We start from the raw sequence: 16,872 nt of genomic DNA, 5'->3' as shown, positions 1-16,872 counted from the left end.
TTCATTTATCGTAATATATTTTGTTGTAAATATTTAGATAAACTAATTTATGTTATACAATATATTTCGATGTACTTTGTTTTCTTCATTTAGATACATTAAATTCATTATAATACATTTTGGTGTATAGATTTAGGTACACACATTTCGGTACATACATTTCGTGTGACAGCCCGTCCTGATTTTTCTTGTACCGTGGGTGTGAAAAGATGATTTTGCCCTTGGACGTTAATTTGCGTTGTAGGGTGTTTTGTTTGTTTTTTTGTTTGTTGTGAACTCATCTGGACCACACACATTCACACACCCATCCTTCCCCCGTGACTTCCTTCTCTCGCTTCTCTCTTGAACTTTCTTCCATTTTTCTTCCTCATCGTACGGACGAACTTCAAACTAACTTTCCACGCACGGATCGAAGGTTTGATGGTTAGTTTTGGACTCCTTGCAAGCCCAGGAACTCATCCATACCATTTTTAAGACGTGAGACCTTCAGAAACCCGAGAACCAAGGAACCCCGAATTGGAGCACTGTTCATACACACGTGATCGTGATGTTTTTAGAAGTTTTTAGGAGCTTTAGAACCTTCTCACGAAGCTCGAGGAACAATTTTGAAGTGTTTTGGACGTCGGGAAGCCCAATTTCAAGCAGTTGCAAGGTTGGCCGGAATATCGTGAGTTTTTCTGGTGAGATTCCGTTGGTTTTGGGCCCCCAAAGTGGTAAAGTTTTGTTCTACTCGTTGTAAGCTTCATTTTGGTACAAATTTCATAGAATTTGGTTGAGAAATGAAGAAGATATTAAAGGTTGAAGTTTTTCTCATTTTTCGGCGAAATTCGAGTTGCATACGACGACGACCGGCGAGGTTCACCGGAGAAGAAGGAGAATATTCAGTCATAGTTAACAGAATATTCTAACGGCGTCAAGTAATGGTCGTTAACGTCTGTTAGGGTTTTAACGGAATATTCCCTAACGCCGTTGGGGTTCCACACGTGTGCCAGGCACGTGCTCGTGCATGGCGGCGCGTGGGAGGTCAGAAAATTATTTTTAAAATATGGGGATGTTTGTGAGGTTGAGTAGAGCACGTTGGTATATTCAAACACCCCATTTGAGCAATGTATGAGAAGTTATTACCTAAGGTTGGTTATGTGCGTTAAATTGACGTTTTTATAGTTGTTTCGCATATAGGTGAGGACTATCCGGAGGACGAGTGCAGCCACGCAAGGCTCAGGGCTTACGACCCTTCTACGTATCAGTGAGTGGGCTTTTGTTTTCAATATATATATATATATATATATATATATATATATATATTGACTGGTATCTTTCCAGAAACTACATTTTAAATGGTTTTATAATTGAAATGCCATGTCGAATATCGTCGTTATTATTATTGTGATTGTGTTGGTTATGCTTTGGTGCCGCAGACGCTCAGGTAAGTCAAGTGAGTATGTTGTTAGTAATAGATGTGGTGTTGATGAGATTAAGTTATAGCTTATAGTCCTGCACCTCGGTGATTGTGCTCCGCTAGAGTATGGCCTAGCCTTCACGTGATTGTTCACCTCCCGCACCGTACGCTCACCTTGGATCCTAGGCAGGTGCCAGCCTGTCATACAGACCACTTTAGGTGGTTCCAACTCGTAGGTGACTTGCGATACTTCGCATAGCCTTCACGTGATCGTAGCACTAGAGCGTATTTATTTACACCCAGCCTGTCGTACAGACCACTATAAGTGGTTCCAACTCGTGTGCAGAATAGTGGTTGAGGAGCTATAGTTTCAGCCGTACAGGTCACTTTAGGTGATTCCGGCTGACGTATTGATATCACCGGCATATCATGATTTGCTTTATCTCATCTGCTTGATGCTTATACTGTTTGATTGGATATTTCTGACATGGCATATTTGAGCTTTATCGTTTTTGCATGATTTGATATACAAGTACGTATGGTATTTTCTGGAAAGTATATAGGTTTTACAGAGAGGGGTTATAATTTTTGTGAATGAAATGATTTTGAAAAGCTTTGTTTTTGCCCACTCATGTTTTCTGTTTTGCACCCCTCCAGGTTTTAGGTAGCGAGGACTTGGGTGACGAAAAAGGTATCGAGGCATTTCTGACAAGCACCCTCCATGTAAGACTTTCTAGTTATCACTTATGTAGTGTCTGTTTATTATGGACTGCACCTAGGATACTCGAACTTCTACTTTGCATTTTCCTTCCATGTTCGTCACTAGCACTCACTGATCTTTTTATTATTAATTATTTTGTCGACTTTATTTTTCTCATATTTTCACTCTTTTGCTTCCGCATTGTGCACTTGGCTATGTCACCCTCACGTGATGGCCAACATGCTCTAATTTTTTATCAGGGTGTCATTTCGATACAACCATTTAGGTACATTAATTCAATATAATACATTTCGGTACATACATTTAGGTACATTAATTTAATATAATACATTTCGGTGCATATACTTCGGTATATACATTTTGGTACTAACATTTAAATACATTAATTCAATATAATACATTTCGGTATTAATATTTAGGTACATTAATTGAGTCTTTCAAGTTTGAAGAATGTTAAATACAATTGATAAAAAAATATAAAAAAACACTCTTTTTTGGTCAAAAAATAAATTAAAATTTGTATATTAATACATTTAAATATAGAAAAACTAACGAAAAGTCCAAAAAAACTTTCCTTTTAATGAAAAGTCTTCTTTAAAGGTATAGTGAATAGTACCAGGAAAATATATAAATGTGGTTTTTCGTTAAAAGTGAATAATACTGGGAGTGTTTTGTTAAACCTCCCTTTAAATATTTAATGGGATAGATTAAATACAATGCACATTGATTGTTTTGAATTAAGAACGCATCAAGAAATTATAATCAATACATAATCTAACATCAAATTTATTTTAAATTTCAATCTTCTCGAAGGATTAAAGTTAAACAACCTACTGGGTTAATTTTTTTTATTTGTACGGACTGCAAATGTTAATGACAAAGTAACCCTTTTTTGTTTTTTTTTTTGTCGAAATCGTAGGCATGGGTTTTTATTGTGCTACGGTGAAATTGGTGGCATAAGCCCAACTAAGACTAATCGCAATTTATGTGATATGTTTATTTATTTGTAATCGGAATCAAAATTAAAAAGAAAAAGTAAAAAAAAGATGATTAAAATTATGGATCACTCTTGTATTTGCTCATAAATTAAGTCAAAATGATCATTAAGATGGGCATAACTCCTCACTTAGGTTATTGAGATTTGAAATCGGTAAAAGTATTTCTTAAGTTTGTGAACCGTTAATCATTTGGTTCTTATATGTAAAATCTTTGTTAAATAAGGTCTAAAATGACAAAAATACCGCAATATAATAAACAATGGGCCGAAATGATTTGACAAAAATCAAGGCTACTTTTGTGATTTTCATATACCAAAGTGAGGAGTTTTGCCATCTTCAAAGATCATTTTAGCTAAAAAGCCTAATTGGAAAGGAACATAATTGGAATCCACGTAATATTAGGAACTGGACTCTTGATTTTGGACACCCGACATCACATACGCAAGGATATTGCTTGGCTGCTGCTACTCTTGGAGCAACTTCTCCTTCATGCAAATCACCATTTAACCTATAAAATACCTGAATCATAACTTTTCCTACCGGTAAGTTTTATTGCCAGAGGTGCAGTTCATGTTAAAACAGCAAGCAAAGCGAGGTTCGATTAGCGAACGCTAACAATCTTATGCTAATCCAACAACCTTCAACATTAAAATTATGACATATCTGAAGAAAAATACTGCAGTAAAGTAATATAACTAATGTGAGACGAGAGACCCGAAAGAAACCTGCTGAGGCAGCATCTAATACACAATACAGAAAATGTCAATGGTTACTAACTGCTTATCGTTCAATTCCGACGAGCGCAATAAAAAATGACTATATGCACATATGGTCATTCCGTCTTTGAACTGGAATTAACAGACAGAAAGAGGATGGGGAACAAAACACAAGTGGTGAAGCCAAAGCCGCTTCTGTTTAGAAGGCTTTTACTTCCCTTGTGCCCGCCACCGTCGAACTAAAGGGGCAAGAAAAGCAGCTTGATAAACCGAATTTCATTTTACAGACAAGATGATTCTCCACAAAGCCCTAACTAAGATGGAGGCAAAATTTACTTCGGGCTCTACGAGAACTGCAGAAATTTATGGGAGGGAAAATTGTAAAAGAAAATAAAAAAAAATGATAAGGAAAAGGAAAAACCCTTTTTCTACAGCAGAAGCCTTCACATGAAGTAGCTAAGGGCCTTCTTTCTTCTTGAACCCCCTTCGCCATAAAGTTCGTTCCATTGTACAAGCTCAGTCATGTTCACGGACTCCGATGAAACACTAGCACATACCTATTTCCACAAAACAAGTTTAGAAAACAAAAGCACAATACTGCGGGAGGAGAGATACGGAATGGAAATTGAGGCTGCATCTTACCCGTTCGTGAGCATCTTTGAAGTCATCCATGTTCAGAGGCCGTATATCAGCACTGCCACTCAAAGATGGAACAGGTTTACCTTCCGCTACGGCTACAGCATGCTCCTGTCATCAGTAGAATGTATTAGATCATACCTTCTCTACAAATCAACTGGCTATTTGACCCCGCAAAAAAAAAATAGAGTAATGTAAATGGTTTGACTGCCATGGATAGTCTCCTTAGGAGCAAACTACGCGTCTTTCAAAACTCTCAAGAGAAATTGAAATTCAATAACTGAATTCCTCGTCCTTTTTACGCCTCTACCAGGATTTAATGTCATTTTTATCTCCTTAAATTTTTTTTCTCCTACATCAAACAAATCAGTCTACCACTGATGTGATTCAAACCAAGTTTGTTATTTTGATAGAGCCACGGCCATTGGAAGGGAGGTGGTTTATGGAGCCATAGCTGTCACCAGCAGACACATAAGAATAAAAGATGTCCCTGATTTTCCCCAGGTTTTAAGGGGATTGTGGAACTTGGATTCGAAATGAAATAAATCAACAGAAAGAAAATCAAAATAACTAGTTTCAAAGTTGAACCTGAAAAATGATAAAAATAAAATTGGGCTTTCTGTCGACTAGAAAAAAAGGAGTTTCTTTGTTTAGAAAAACAATGTAGAGATGTCTCTTTGTTTTATTTTGGTCCTCACCATGGAAAATCAGTTCTTTGTTTTCAAGAGAGAGAGAGAGATGATATAAACGATGACTTCTAATGCTGGTAATAGCGGAGTAAAACTCGAAAGATGAGAGTTGGCAATTTCAAATTTGTTTGGAAATCTAGGACACATAAATTGATCCAAGTGGGTCTACCATCAGCAGTCGCTTAGAGTGACTGCCTAACATTGCACAAGAAAATAAAGAACACTTGGACACACATCATCAACAACCAAGACAAAATCTAATGCCAGGTTTGCTCTAAGGCCAAAGAAACAAAATACGAACCTTTTTTTCCTTCTCCAAAATCTCTTTAATTGGACGATGTGCGGCAGTTACACAAAGATTCTGCAACATAATAACAATTATTGATATAGAATCATAGATTTAACGAAAGCTTCAACTATCAAAATGAATAATATTAAATTAATCACCTTGAGGTCACTTCCTGAATACCCATCCGTCATGCTTGCAATCGCATCAAAATCAACAGTGGGAGACAAGTCCTCTTTTGCCAGTATGACTTTCAATATTTTTGCTCTATTTGGAGCATCTGGCAAATTTACCATCAACCTGCAGAAGAAGGCTAATTATAAATAACTTGACATCATTTAATAAAAAAAGAAGGCAAGAAATGTGTCAGTTGATGGGGCAAACACAACAAGTGGAGAATGTGTACTCATATATAAGGTGCTATTGTTTCGATTTGGACATGATACTTACCTGCGCGGCAGTCTTCGAATGACAGCCTCATCAAGGTCAAAGGGCCTATTAGTGGCTGCCAGTACAAGAACTCGCTCCGCTTCTTTTGTTCGTAAACCATCCCAATTTACCATGAATTCATTCTTCATCTTACGCATTGCCTCATGCTCACCTGGATTTTCCCGTCGGCCCAACATACTGTCCACCTATTACAAGCTCAAATAATGTGAGAATTCAATTAAAAGAAAACAACCCAAAATAAGTAAATTCCTTGAGAACTAAAAGGACCTTACTTCGTCTACGAAAACAACACTAGGCGCAATTTTACTGGCCAGCGAAAAAACAGCTTTCACATATTTCTCACCCTCACCAAACCACTGCACCGAAGAAGACATTGCTTAAAATTGTGAGATGCAATCAACTTCTAAAATTAGACCATAGTCAAACTATCTAAATTGCCAACCTTCGATGTGATGCTTGACATGGATATATTGATAAAGTTTGCACCAGCTTCCGTAGCCACAGCCTTAGCAAGCATTGTCTTGCCTGTTCCAGGGGGACCAAATAAAAGGATACCCTTGCAAGGCTGCATAGAGAGGACATAAAATCACGATCATAAACACTCGTCACCATAGGGCTACAATACTCATATTTGATAGTGTGCCAACATAGTACTGAAAAATAAATAAGTTCATAGATGATAACCAGCACTTCATGCACACTAAAGTGGAGATGAGAGATACCAGAACTATATAATCAACATTAAAACTCACACGCATATACCAGGCATACAATGTTCAGAGAAATCAAATAAAAAAGCATATTTTCTCTCAATGCAGACAAAACATTTTACCTTGGTCAATTGCCCCTTGCAGAAAAGCTCTGGCCTTTGTAAAGGAAGCATCACCAACTCCTTCAATGTATCCTTCACATTCTCAAGGGCGCCAATATCATCAAATGTAACTCCAATGTCACTAGGTGGAATAACATCAGCTAAAAGCCTCTTCTCAAATTCATTTTCCGTAACAACATCCTGATTTCAACCAAAAAAATCATTATTGACGATTAACATAGAGTTCTGCCTTACAGGCAGAAGGAAGAGCAAATTGAGATCAAGGGATAACTCCCCTAAAAAAAAAGATAAAAATGTGGTCATACAAGTTGGAGAAAGAAAAGTCAGATACCTACCTTAAGAGACTTCAAACTCTTCGTTTCATTCTGGAGAGCCTGTAAAATTTCAAGTCCATACTGGATGCTGCCAGAATTGCAACATGGCATTACTGTGTAATATCCATCCAATAACTGAAATTTCAGCTAACAATTATTCACGAAGATGGCAATAAATAATCTGTTAATTACCTCTCCGCAGACAGAACAACTTTTGTTTCTGGATCAGCTTCAGGATTCTGCATTAAATGATGGTTTAAAGCCCATCCAACTACCTTGTCTGAACCTGCAACAGATGAGATAATACATAAGTCACAAAAGATAACACAAAAAGTACAGAACCTTGAGCAGCTAATGGCATCTTGATGTATCATGAAAAGAGCATACTTTCGTTTGTAAGTGTTTGATCCTTGATGCATAGTGTCTCAAGTCCTTCACATTCCAGTCCACATCGACCCAGAACCTATATATAGAAAAATGCACCTTGATTATCATTTTGAAACTCACCAGCTGTAATCATACACTTCAATGAACAAAAATAAAAAGTAAATTAAAAATAGTAAGTTTGGACCAATGAAATTGTTTTTCTTCTGTCAGAGTTTTCACTTTTCCTTTGGATAAATAATGTCAATTGTTTAATTCATGTTAAATTTATTTAAGATCTTCATGGCATTTGAACAGATTTAGCAAAGAAGTGCTGGACCACTAACCATTATGGTTTGTAAATAACGTTAAAGGTCAAAGGATATACAATCAAAGTACAACGTTAAACTACCACAACAGAATTAAACAACAAATTTGTCAGATCTCAGCACTAACAGTATAGTTGTCAGATCCCAGGTAATTGCACTTGGACTCATATGTAAGCAGGTTCAGCCACTCTTGACCAGTAACCAAAACCATTCAGCTTGAAAGGGCAACTACGATTTACAAAAGCCACCCTTACAATGGATTGACTGCTTAAATTTTCTGTCTTGAATTATATTGTTTTGGGATGAAGCATTCCAGGTACCAGTAAGGTTGGCACAAGATATATGTGTGTCCAGAAAAGGGGTTGCCATCCCAAACTCATGGTATATGTGTCCAGAAAAGGGCATACACACAAAACTGCCCAAGAATTCACATTTTAACCTCCAAAACAAGGATTTGAATATCATCATATGATTTCTTCAAGCTAGAAAAAGATAAAGCAATTGAATTCCCAAACTATCACAAAAATGGACCTAACTACAGTGTCCAAGGAAAAAGTCCAGATATATGATAAGAAACAACTTTGAGCGCAGCCAGAAAAAAAAAAAAAAAAAAAAAACTCACAGTACGCAAGTGATTCAAGTTTCCCTTCATTTTTAGGGTTTCAACGTCTCGATCCAATTGTTGCTTCCACGAGGTAAGAAGTGCTTCATCCTGCAATGTCCATAGCATAATAAGGAAAGCCCCACAAAGAGGAAAAAAGAAACCTATATGTAACAGGAAGCAATATACAAACCTGCGGCATATGAATGGTAACTTTATTGGGAAAGAGTTTAGTCAGAAGTTTTGTCGCCTTGGGAACTTCTTTCCCTCTCTCATGTAGTCTTCCAAAACTATCCTGTAATAGAAAATAATCCACATTCAAAACAGCAAAAGGCCACCATCCAGAAATACCAAAATTTTAAGGCGGAGATAATTCAACTAAGCTGCTATGCAAAGGGATTAAAAGAAAAGGGGGGGGAATGAAAGACACAAGCAAATGCACATGTTAGAGGTGTATGAACATTACCGGGAAAGCCAGGTCAAGAAGAGCAGTTTGATTGCTGCCAAACTTTGTGAAAAGCAAACCACCAGGGTGCGACTGGAAGAATGGGTGAAGTTCAAAGAAGCAGCAAAATAAGCATTCAATTTTAAGCACATAATACTTGACTTCAAACAGTGTTATTTATACAGGCTTCCCCTGCTTTCTAACAATTTAACTGCCACCAGTTTTTAACACTTAATCCATATACCATGGTTACACCTAATGCCATTGAGTTAATCATTATCAGTTGTGTTACTTTATATCTATTACTGGCTCAAAATATTGGGCTTCAGCAGGGGAGACATTATCTAGAGTGGCTAAGAAATGGTAGCAAAACATGTTGTGGATGGCATTGTCTAAAACATAGGGAAGGATGGTTCTATATATCATAAAAGAAATTCGAAAGCAGTTCTAAAGAGTATTTAGACTAGCATAAATCCAGCATCTAAATATTCATTTCTTCTCCATTATCACTGAATCACGTATCTTTCGGAGATAAATACATAAGCATGATGCTATGGCTAGGCTTGTACATTTCAAATTCCTTTCCAATGTTCCATTTTTTTCCTTTCAAGTATGCTATAAGATTATATTACATTCTCACAATGTGTTATTGTGATATAGGATTAAAGAGCAAATTGCACACAAAATATATGCAAAACCAACATAAATATTACCTTCTCCTTGCGACTGTCAGTTTGAGTATGAGAACCAATTACAACCACATTATCTGGAAGCTTATCAAGTCTGGCTCTGAATGTAGAAAATGAATCGGAATTTCCCACCAGGGACTTCTCAGCATCTTTCATGAACAAAATGAAAGGGGAATTTCTGCTCTCACTTAGTACAGCCTTTAAGAGAAGATAAAAACTCATAAGAAGATGACACAGTCAAACCAAAAGAAAAAAGGAAAATCCGTCTATGATGGAATGGAAGATATGCCACCTCAAACAATGTGTTGATAAGTAATTTGTCCAAATCTTCTGCGCCCGGGGTTTCCAATCGAAGTTCAGAGACTACAAGAAGAGGGGATAAGCAAGGTTTCGAATATATATGTGTGCAAGTGTGTTGACTTAAAGAAGGAAAAAACTGTCTACAACTGCAAATACATACCATTGCAGAAGTACCCATTGCCTTTACATAGACCCCCCAGATCAACACCATCAGGTATTGGTTTATCAAACTTTACACCGACTTTTGAAAAAGGATTTTCCTCAAAAAGCAGCACAACCTCTCCGCGCATTCCGCTCACAGGGCCCCTGCATAACCAGTGGCATAGCATTTGTACCAGCATTAGTGCAATATCATAGGTGGACCGCCTTTATAATAGGGACAACCAAAGTTTACACTCTGATAACATGATACAATAGTATACTCAGTTGTAACTGATGCTCCATGTAAATGCATGTTAGAAGCTTACATAACTACATAGAGAAGAAATAGTGATATCAGTATACGTTACAAATTTACATTCCACTATTATTAACAGTAAATATTCCAAAAAAAGTAACAACCAACTGATATAAGAGAATACCAATATCCCAAGGAACAAAACCCAAAATTCATCATACACTATAAGTTTTATGCATCTCTTACAGTAAAAAAACAACAGGATACAGACCAAACGGTTTCAAAATTGCAGGGATCAGATCAATTAAACAACTGGTAGATGAATCTACTCTTAATCAAAATTGTGTGATATACAGCTCAAACTTAAACATTACATCAGTACAGTAGGAAATTTATAGATAGAGGAATCGAGTTCAGTTCTAATCAATGCATATCATCAGAAGACAAAAGCATCAGTTAAATAAAAGGATAAAAAAACAGCCCTACTGAACTGTTTATAAGAAATATACCGTGAAGAAGATGATGTAGTATACAAGGCAACAGAAGATGAAGCAATAAATCTTACTCTGTCACCTGCACATTGTAGTTTATAAGAAATCACGCCAAATTATATACAAATAAATTTTAAAACAAAATTAGAAAAAAGGCAAACTTTTAAATTGAAAAAGAGCAACTGAAAGTCCTGCAAAGTGGCAAACCTATTTTAAACAAGTAATTCTTCGATGTCCCTGAGGAAGAGGGTAGGGTGTCAGTCTCCATCTTTGGTTGGGATTCCATGTCATTCAAAGGTGCATTTGACGATCCCGGTGCCTCTGTTTCAGAAGCTGACAGATCAGTGTTCTTAGCCAAGTCTGGCAGTGCAGGACTTTGTTTGGTCAAGCTGCAGAGTGTTTCTGCATTCAATCCATCCTTGAGCAGCTCAGCTTCCCTTAATGATAAACCCTATTGAACATTTGTTATTGATAATTCCCACTAATTAGCTACGGAAAGTATAATAAACAAAAAATAGATGTCAAAAATAGAATATTGGTAAGACGAAGAGCAAAAGTATTACAATTTATACGCCATGGAACAAAAACAAAATGATTAAATTAGTCTCCATACCACAAGAAGATGGAAGTATACTACAAAGAAGAAGTTGAGTGAATGTCAAGGAGGTTTTGTTTATCTTACACCCAAAAAAGAGTGGCTATCAAATATGAGCAACTTAGCCCCAAAATACTGCGCAAGAGCCTTTGCCAACATCTCCTGATATATCTCAGACCCTAGAAAAGGAACAAACATTCTCAATTGTGGGAACAAATCCTATGTATCATAAATGCCTTATTTTAAATTTAATTTGTTATATCCACACCTGAAGGACCAGAGAGCAAAATGCGAGGGTTCACAGCTGTAAGCTCTGAGGTATACTTCACATGCTCTTTATGTTTCAAGTGTATAAATGAGGCTGCAATCAAAACTTTCTTCGTATTCTCACTGAAATAAGAGAACAACATGAACTCAATGACAAGTACATCTTTGAATTTAACAATCACACGGTGTAATAATCAATAGCAAACGAAAAGGCATGTCAGAATAGTAACTATATCACTTAAGAAGTATCATTTTCATAATTACCAAACCACTAACGAAAATCATACACTGAAGCTACGTAACACATAAAAGCATGACTAGAGAGTGAACCAAAAAATTGGGTTCACATTTTGCAGTGTCAACCAAAAAAAATTGACAAAGAAAAGAACCACATTGTTTTTATTCAATATGATCCACTTAGCTGATTCACATCCCTACAAATCTGTCCAAGTATAAGAGAACTTTGAGCGTTATAAATCATTAGATGATAAAAGAAATAGTTGGGAACAGAAAGCAAAGTACCGCCAAAAGAGAGAGGTAGATTCACATATTCATATCTAGATTCTAATTTATAGATGTAAAGATAAATGGGGATGAATACCTAAGAGAGTACAAAATTATGATTGTTCTTTCAGAAGAACAAAAGAAACGATTCATTCACAAAGCAGATATTACACGGCCATTCTAATAAATAAACAAACAAGTCTTGTTTATCAAAAGAAAAAAGTAATACCTCAAATAGTATGGGAAGTTATCAAAGGAGACATCTATGCTTTTGCCATCAAGAATTCCTGCATGAAGGCCTTCTTTAAATGCAACACAGCGAAGAGACATGCCTGATGTTGATGCTGATTGCGAATCCCTCATCCACTCATTTCTTTCTTCCAATACCTGTTTACAGATACCTTTGCTCAATTTTAGTTTATAACTAGGTGATCGAGCTAACATCCTCAATAAAGGCCTTAGCAAATCATTCATCCCAGAGAGTTTTACATTGCCTGCCTCTATGCTAGAATCGGGGTTGCAGTCTGGAGTAAGAATCTTGTCTATTGCTCCGATATCTTCAGCTTTGTCAGTGGCTCTGTCTGGAGTTGAGCTGCTTTCTAGGCCATCAAGCTCAACTTCTGTACCATCTTCAATGATAGACTGAGCTGGTACCTCAGCACCCGGGTGAACTTTACTGGTGGTCTGAGCTGTGGACTTCCATCGCGATTGTTCTGCCCTCGCGCTAAGAGAAGCCAGTATGGAAGCCCCAGCCACAGCTGAAGGATCTCCTGCCCTCCTTTCAAGATGCAAAAATTTTCCAATACTGCCTTGAACCTCTGCACCCTTAACTGCAGCCTCAGTCAGCAGTAGCTGAAAAATCTATGGTGATAAAATTTAAGGAAAGTATTCATATAGACACAAACTTATACAGGCCTAGTAAGTTATAAAAGTGAGTGAAAGTGACGCAAGAAGTTAAGTTTAGAATATAAAAAAAAAAAAAAAAAAAAAAAAAAGGAACAGATAAGTAAGCAACCCAGGAAAGAGAAGGATACATAAGCATGGTTGCCCACCGAACCAAAGACAACTTCATCACCCGGGTTAAGCGCACAACTGTTGCCTTTCTTGACATTTGTCCCATTTACTTGCACTGATCCCTTGCTTCCCATATTTTCAAGAATTGCTACAGCACCGATATCGCGCTGATCAGAAACAACGAGAGGTCACATACACATTTTAATGAAGTCAAAAATATAAAAAACACCCAACAACACCCAAGTAGGTCGCTCCATATCTCAGTTCCACAAAAATAGTCTGATCACAATTTAGTAACAGCTATGAAAGCTTCTGCCGTCTGCATGCCTCTGGGCGCAGATGCACCAAAGTACCAACAGAATATTATACGCAGGGTTCTCAAAGTATACCTGTGTGCGCTTGATCTTGCACAGAATCCCACTAATGGTGTGACCCCTCAGAGCAAAATTGCACTGTCTGTCTGCACCAATTGTGAAAGTCATTGCGGTAATAGAAATATTTACATTCTGCAGTTGAAAACAAAGAGGATTAAAATGCGCCACAATAACAAAAACAAAAAAAAAAGAAAAAAAAAAAACCGAAGCAAAACACCAAAAGAGTAGTTCAGTCGAAAATCAGCCAAGAAGCTCAAATTATTCAACTTCGTAATATAGTTAAAAAAATATAAACAAGAATTACCAGTGCAGACTGTGACAAAAGCTTGCACCAAGGCGTATCGAAACTCGGACTCTGCTTCTGATAGAAACTATAGGAGAGTGAACTCCTCGGCTGCTTTTCCACCACCGGCGAAGACCCTTCATAAACCACCAAACCAACATTTCCAAGACTTCAAATTTCAACCAGAACCCGAACCCCACAACCCAAATTCAAGAAAAACAGTAGCTCAAAACCCAAAATTCACAAATTACAAGCACAGAAATGAAAAGTCGGCGCGCCAAGAACCCACCTTCCGCGATCGGCGCCGCCACCGCCACATCTGGCGCAGTAGCTTCGGTCTTTCCAGAAGTCACGCCGTCTCCGGCGGGCGGAGAATAGTCGGGACCACATTCTCCGGGATCGGCAGCCGCCGCCGGCGGAGGCGTACACAGCTCCTTCGAATTCTCCACCCCGGGAGTGGCTTTCTCCGAAGCACTTCCATTATCCGCCTGCGAAAACGAACCCAATCAAAACCCTAAATCTCAAAATTCCACCACCACCCCCCAAAAACCCAATCTTTGACCCTCCCCCCCAAAGAAAAGAACAAAAATCCGATTTTTCCAACAACGAAGAACCTTCTGTCGTTTCGGCGACGGGGGCTTGTCCTCGGAAGACGACGATCGTTTGCTGTTGTTTCCGGAGAGAGATCCACTTCGCCTCGTTGAAACCATGGCGCTCTCTCTCTTCGTTTTCCTTTTTCTCTGCTAGAGATGCTATGAGGAGAGAGAAACAAACAGAGAGAGAGAGAGAGAGATTTTAATTATTTTATGGGTCTTTTTTTTTTGTACTTTTACATTTATAGTTTTCTGTTATTTTAAAAAAATGATAAAAAAATAAAATTAATATTATATATTTCTTCTCATTGTGTTCGGTTGGTGCATGGAAGATGGATGTCCCCGAGTTGGATTTTATAGGGGTAGACGACGGCGCAGGCTAAGCGGTGCAGGTTAGTGGGTCCTGTGTGGCTTTTGCTAAAATGCGCTGGGGAAAGACTCAAGGTGGTTTTGTTTCTTGAATTTAGTGGGTTTCTTGAATTTAGTGGGTTTCTTGTCTTTAGAGATATGTTCTAGGCCTGATTTGGTACTGAAATGATTTTGAAAAAAATTGGTATAAAAAAAAATTAAGAGTTGTTTTTGTGTTTGATAAATATTTAGTTTCAGCTTTTTTTCACTATTTTGGGTGAAAAAAAGCCAAAAACAAGAAGCTGCAAAACCCAACTTTGAAAAACCGGCTTTTTTCACATTTGTTTTACATAAAAGTTTACCAAACACTATAATACTGTTTTTTTTTTTCCAAAAGCACTTTTACAAAAAAGTTTACCAAACACTCTGCTGATTTATTTCACAGCTGCTTATTCTCACAGCACAGCAGAAATAGCTTTTTTTCAAAGCACAGCAATACCAAACCAGCTCTTAGTGTGCACCAAAAAATTAACAACTTAAAAATAAGATTTTTCTTCACTTATATAAAGAAACGTGATGTGTTATATGTGTTCCGAACATAATAAAAAATTTCTCGTTGTCTTGCTGCACTTGCATGTATACTTGGTGAAGTGAGAAGGTTTTGCGTAGGGAGAGCACTCATGCAAGGGAGCTTTGAATTCTGATTTGTCGAGGGATTTTTCAGTGTGACCGGAACACGGATGGTACACCATGTGTCACTAAACAAATGGTGGATATGTGTGTTAAAAAGTTAATAACTTAAAAAATATAATTTCCCACCGCATATATGAGAACACGTAATGTACCACTCGTGTTTCAATCATAATGAAAATTTTCTCTTATTTGCCAATGGACCCATGGTTTTTTAACGTTTTTGAAAATTTGATTTCAATGGAAAGTGAGATTTTGGGTTGATTGCATTTCTTAATATGATTAGATATCGAGAACTATTATTAACACTTTAAAATTTTCATTCTACATTCCTCATAAATATATTTTTCTTTCTAATTATATAAAGTTTGGAATGCAAAATGATATTTTTAAAATGTCAATAACAATTTTCTTAGATATTTTATGATTTTTAAGCAGATAATGATGCACATTTTTCACGTGCTCAATTGACATGTAAGTATATTAATTGAGAATTATAGTGTGTGTCTCATGCATGTTTGATAAGTTTATATTAGTCGGTGAGAAATGATAAGTGGACTCTCTAAAAAGTGGAAATCTCTATAGACTCACTATCAATATTTTATAATATTGGCACAAAAATTAGCACAAAAACATAAAGCAGCAAAGAATCTCACTTTAAAAAAAAATCTCATTAGCAATTTTCTTAGTCAGTTGCTAGAGTTACAATGACACACCCCGACACGGAATGTTTACTAGGATCCCGAATTGAGCCTAACCATGGCCGCGTGTGTGCCGACGAGGACATCGGGCCACTAAGGGGGGTGGATTGTAACATCTCACGTCGCACAAGGGAATGAATCCTGTAAACTTTATATGTATATTCTCATGCCTACCTAGCACGAGGCCTTTTGGGAACTCACTGGCTTCGGGTTCCATCGGAACTCCGAAGTTCAGCAAGTAACAAAACCGTAAGGGCGTGGTCGGGGCCCAAAGCGGACAATATTGTGTTACGGTGGAGTCAAGCCCGAGTTGTGGTTGGGGACCGGGTCAGGATGTGACATGCAACGTGGCAATTATATTTGGCAAAACACTTTAAAATGCACAAAAGTGCATAATTTATATACTAATGGGTATTGAATAGGTATAACAGACATTATTTAGCAACGTTTCATGGATGTTCTTAATGGCTACACAATTTTCTTGATCGTAGTTAGCTGAGTTGTATCTACACAAACGAGCACATTGGTTTTAAATTTGTTCGAACAATTAAAGAAAATGAACAAGCCAAATTCGGATTTGTTATGTTAAATGCTGAAAAATCTCTCAATTGAAGGTATTAGAAATGATAGGTCTTAGGTTCAAATCTCGTGGATGGTGAATTCAATACCAAATTAGACTGCCCATTTTGTAGCTTAGCCGAACTTTCCTTTGTGTAAAAATATTGATATACTAAAAATAAATAAATAAATAAAAAAACCCCTTAAATTGTATTTGAAATGATACACCTTTTCACTTGTGCAAATGAATAAAATTGGTCAAAATTTTGATGGGATAATGCGATTTGTC

At 37.1% G+C, this 16,872-nt stretch overlaps 1 protein-coding gene across 3 annotated transcripts; it reads right to left on the bottom strand.

Moving 5' to 3' along the window:
* Positions 1–3,782: 3,782 nt before the first annotated feature.
* On the bottom strand, positions 3,783–14,482 carry LOC137712665 (uncharacterized). 3 transcript variants are annotated; one of them, XM_068451791.1, is made up of 28 exons: positions 14,308–14,482; positions 13,983–14,181; positions 13,715–13,830; positions 13,426–13,542; positions 13,057–13,203; positions 12,512–12,883; positions 12,252–12,409; positions 11,520–11,641; positions 11,339–11,430; positions 10,864–11,107; positions 10,675–10,738; positions 9,929–10,074; positions 9,761–9,831; positions 9,493–9,666; positions 8,801–8,872; positions 8,528–8,629; positions 8,356–8,445; positions 7,429–7,504; positions 7,234–7,327; positions 7,063–7,129; positions 6,728–6,907; positions 6,338–6,460; positions 6,168–6,251; positions 5,896–6,080; positions 5,607–5,745; positions 5,461–5,520; positions 4,477–4,581; positions 3,783–4,391 (listed from the first exon to the last, which is right to left on the bottom strand). In XM_068451791.1, exons 1-28 carry the CDS (start codon positions 14,401–14,403, stop codon positions 4,278–4,280), a joined length of 3,609 nt encoding a protein of 1,202 aa, XP_068307892.1. In that variant the 5' UTR covers positions 14,404–14,482; the 3' UTR covers positions 3,783–4,277. The 3 variants fall into 3 exon arrangements, with proteins under 3 accessions (XP_068307892.1, XP_068307893.1, XP_068307890.1); XM_068451792.1 differs by having other exon boundaries at positions 12,521–12,883; XM_068451789.1 differs by having other exon boundaries at positions 12,252–12,883.
* Positions 14,483–16,872: the final 2,390 nt, after the last annotated feature.

This window comes from Pyrus communis, chromosome 13, assembly GCF_963583255.1.
Source record: "Pyrus communis chromosome 13, drPyrComm1.1, whole genome shotgun sequence".
Lineage (NCBI taxonomy): Eukaryota > Viridiplantae > Streptophyta > Magnoliopsida > Rosales > Rosaceae > Pyrus > Pyrus communis.
The sequence above is the reverse complement of the archived record's forward strand: the minus strand, read 5'-3'. Positions and strand labels throughout refer to the sequence as shown.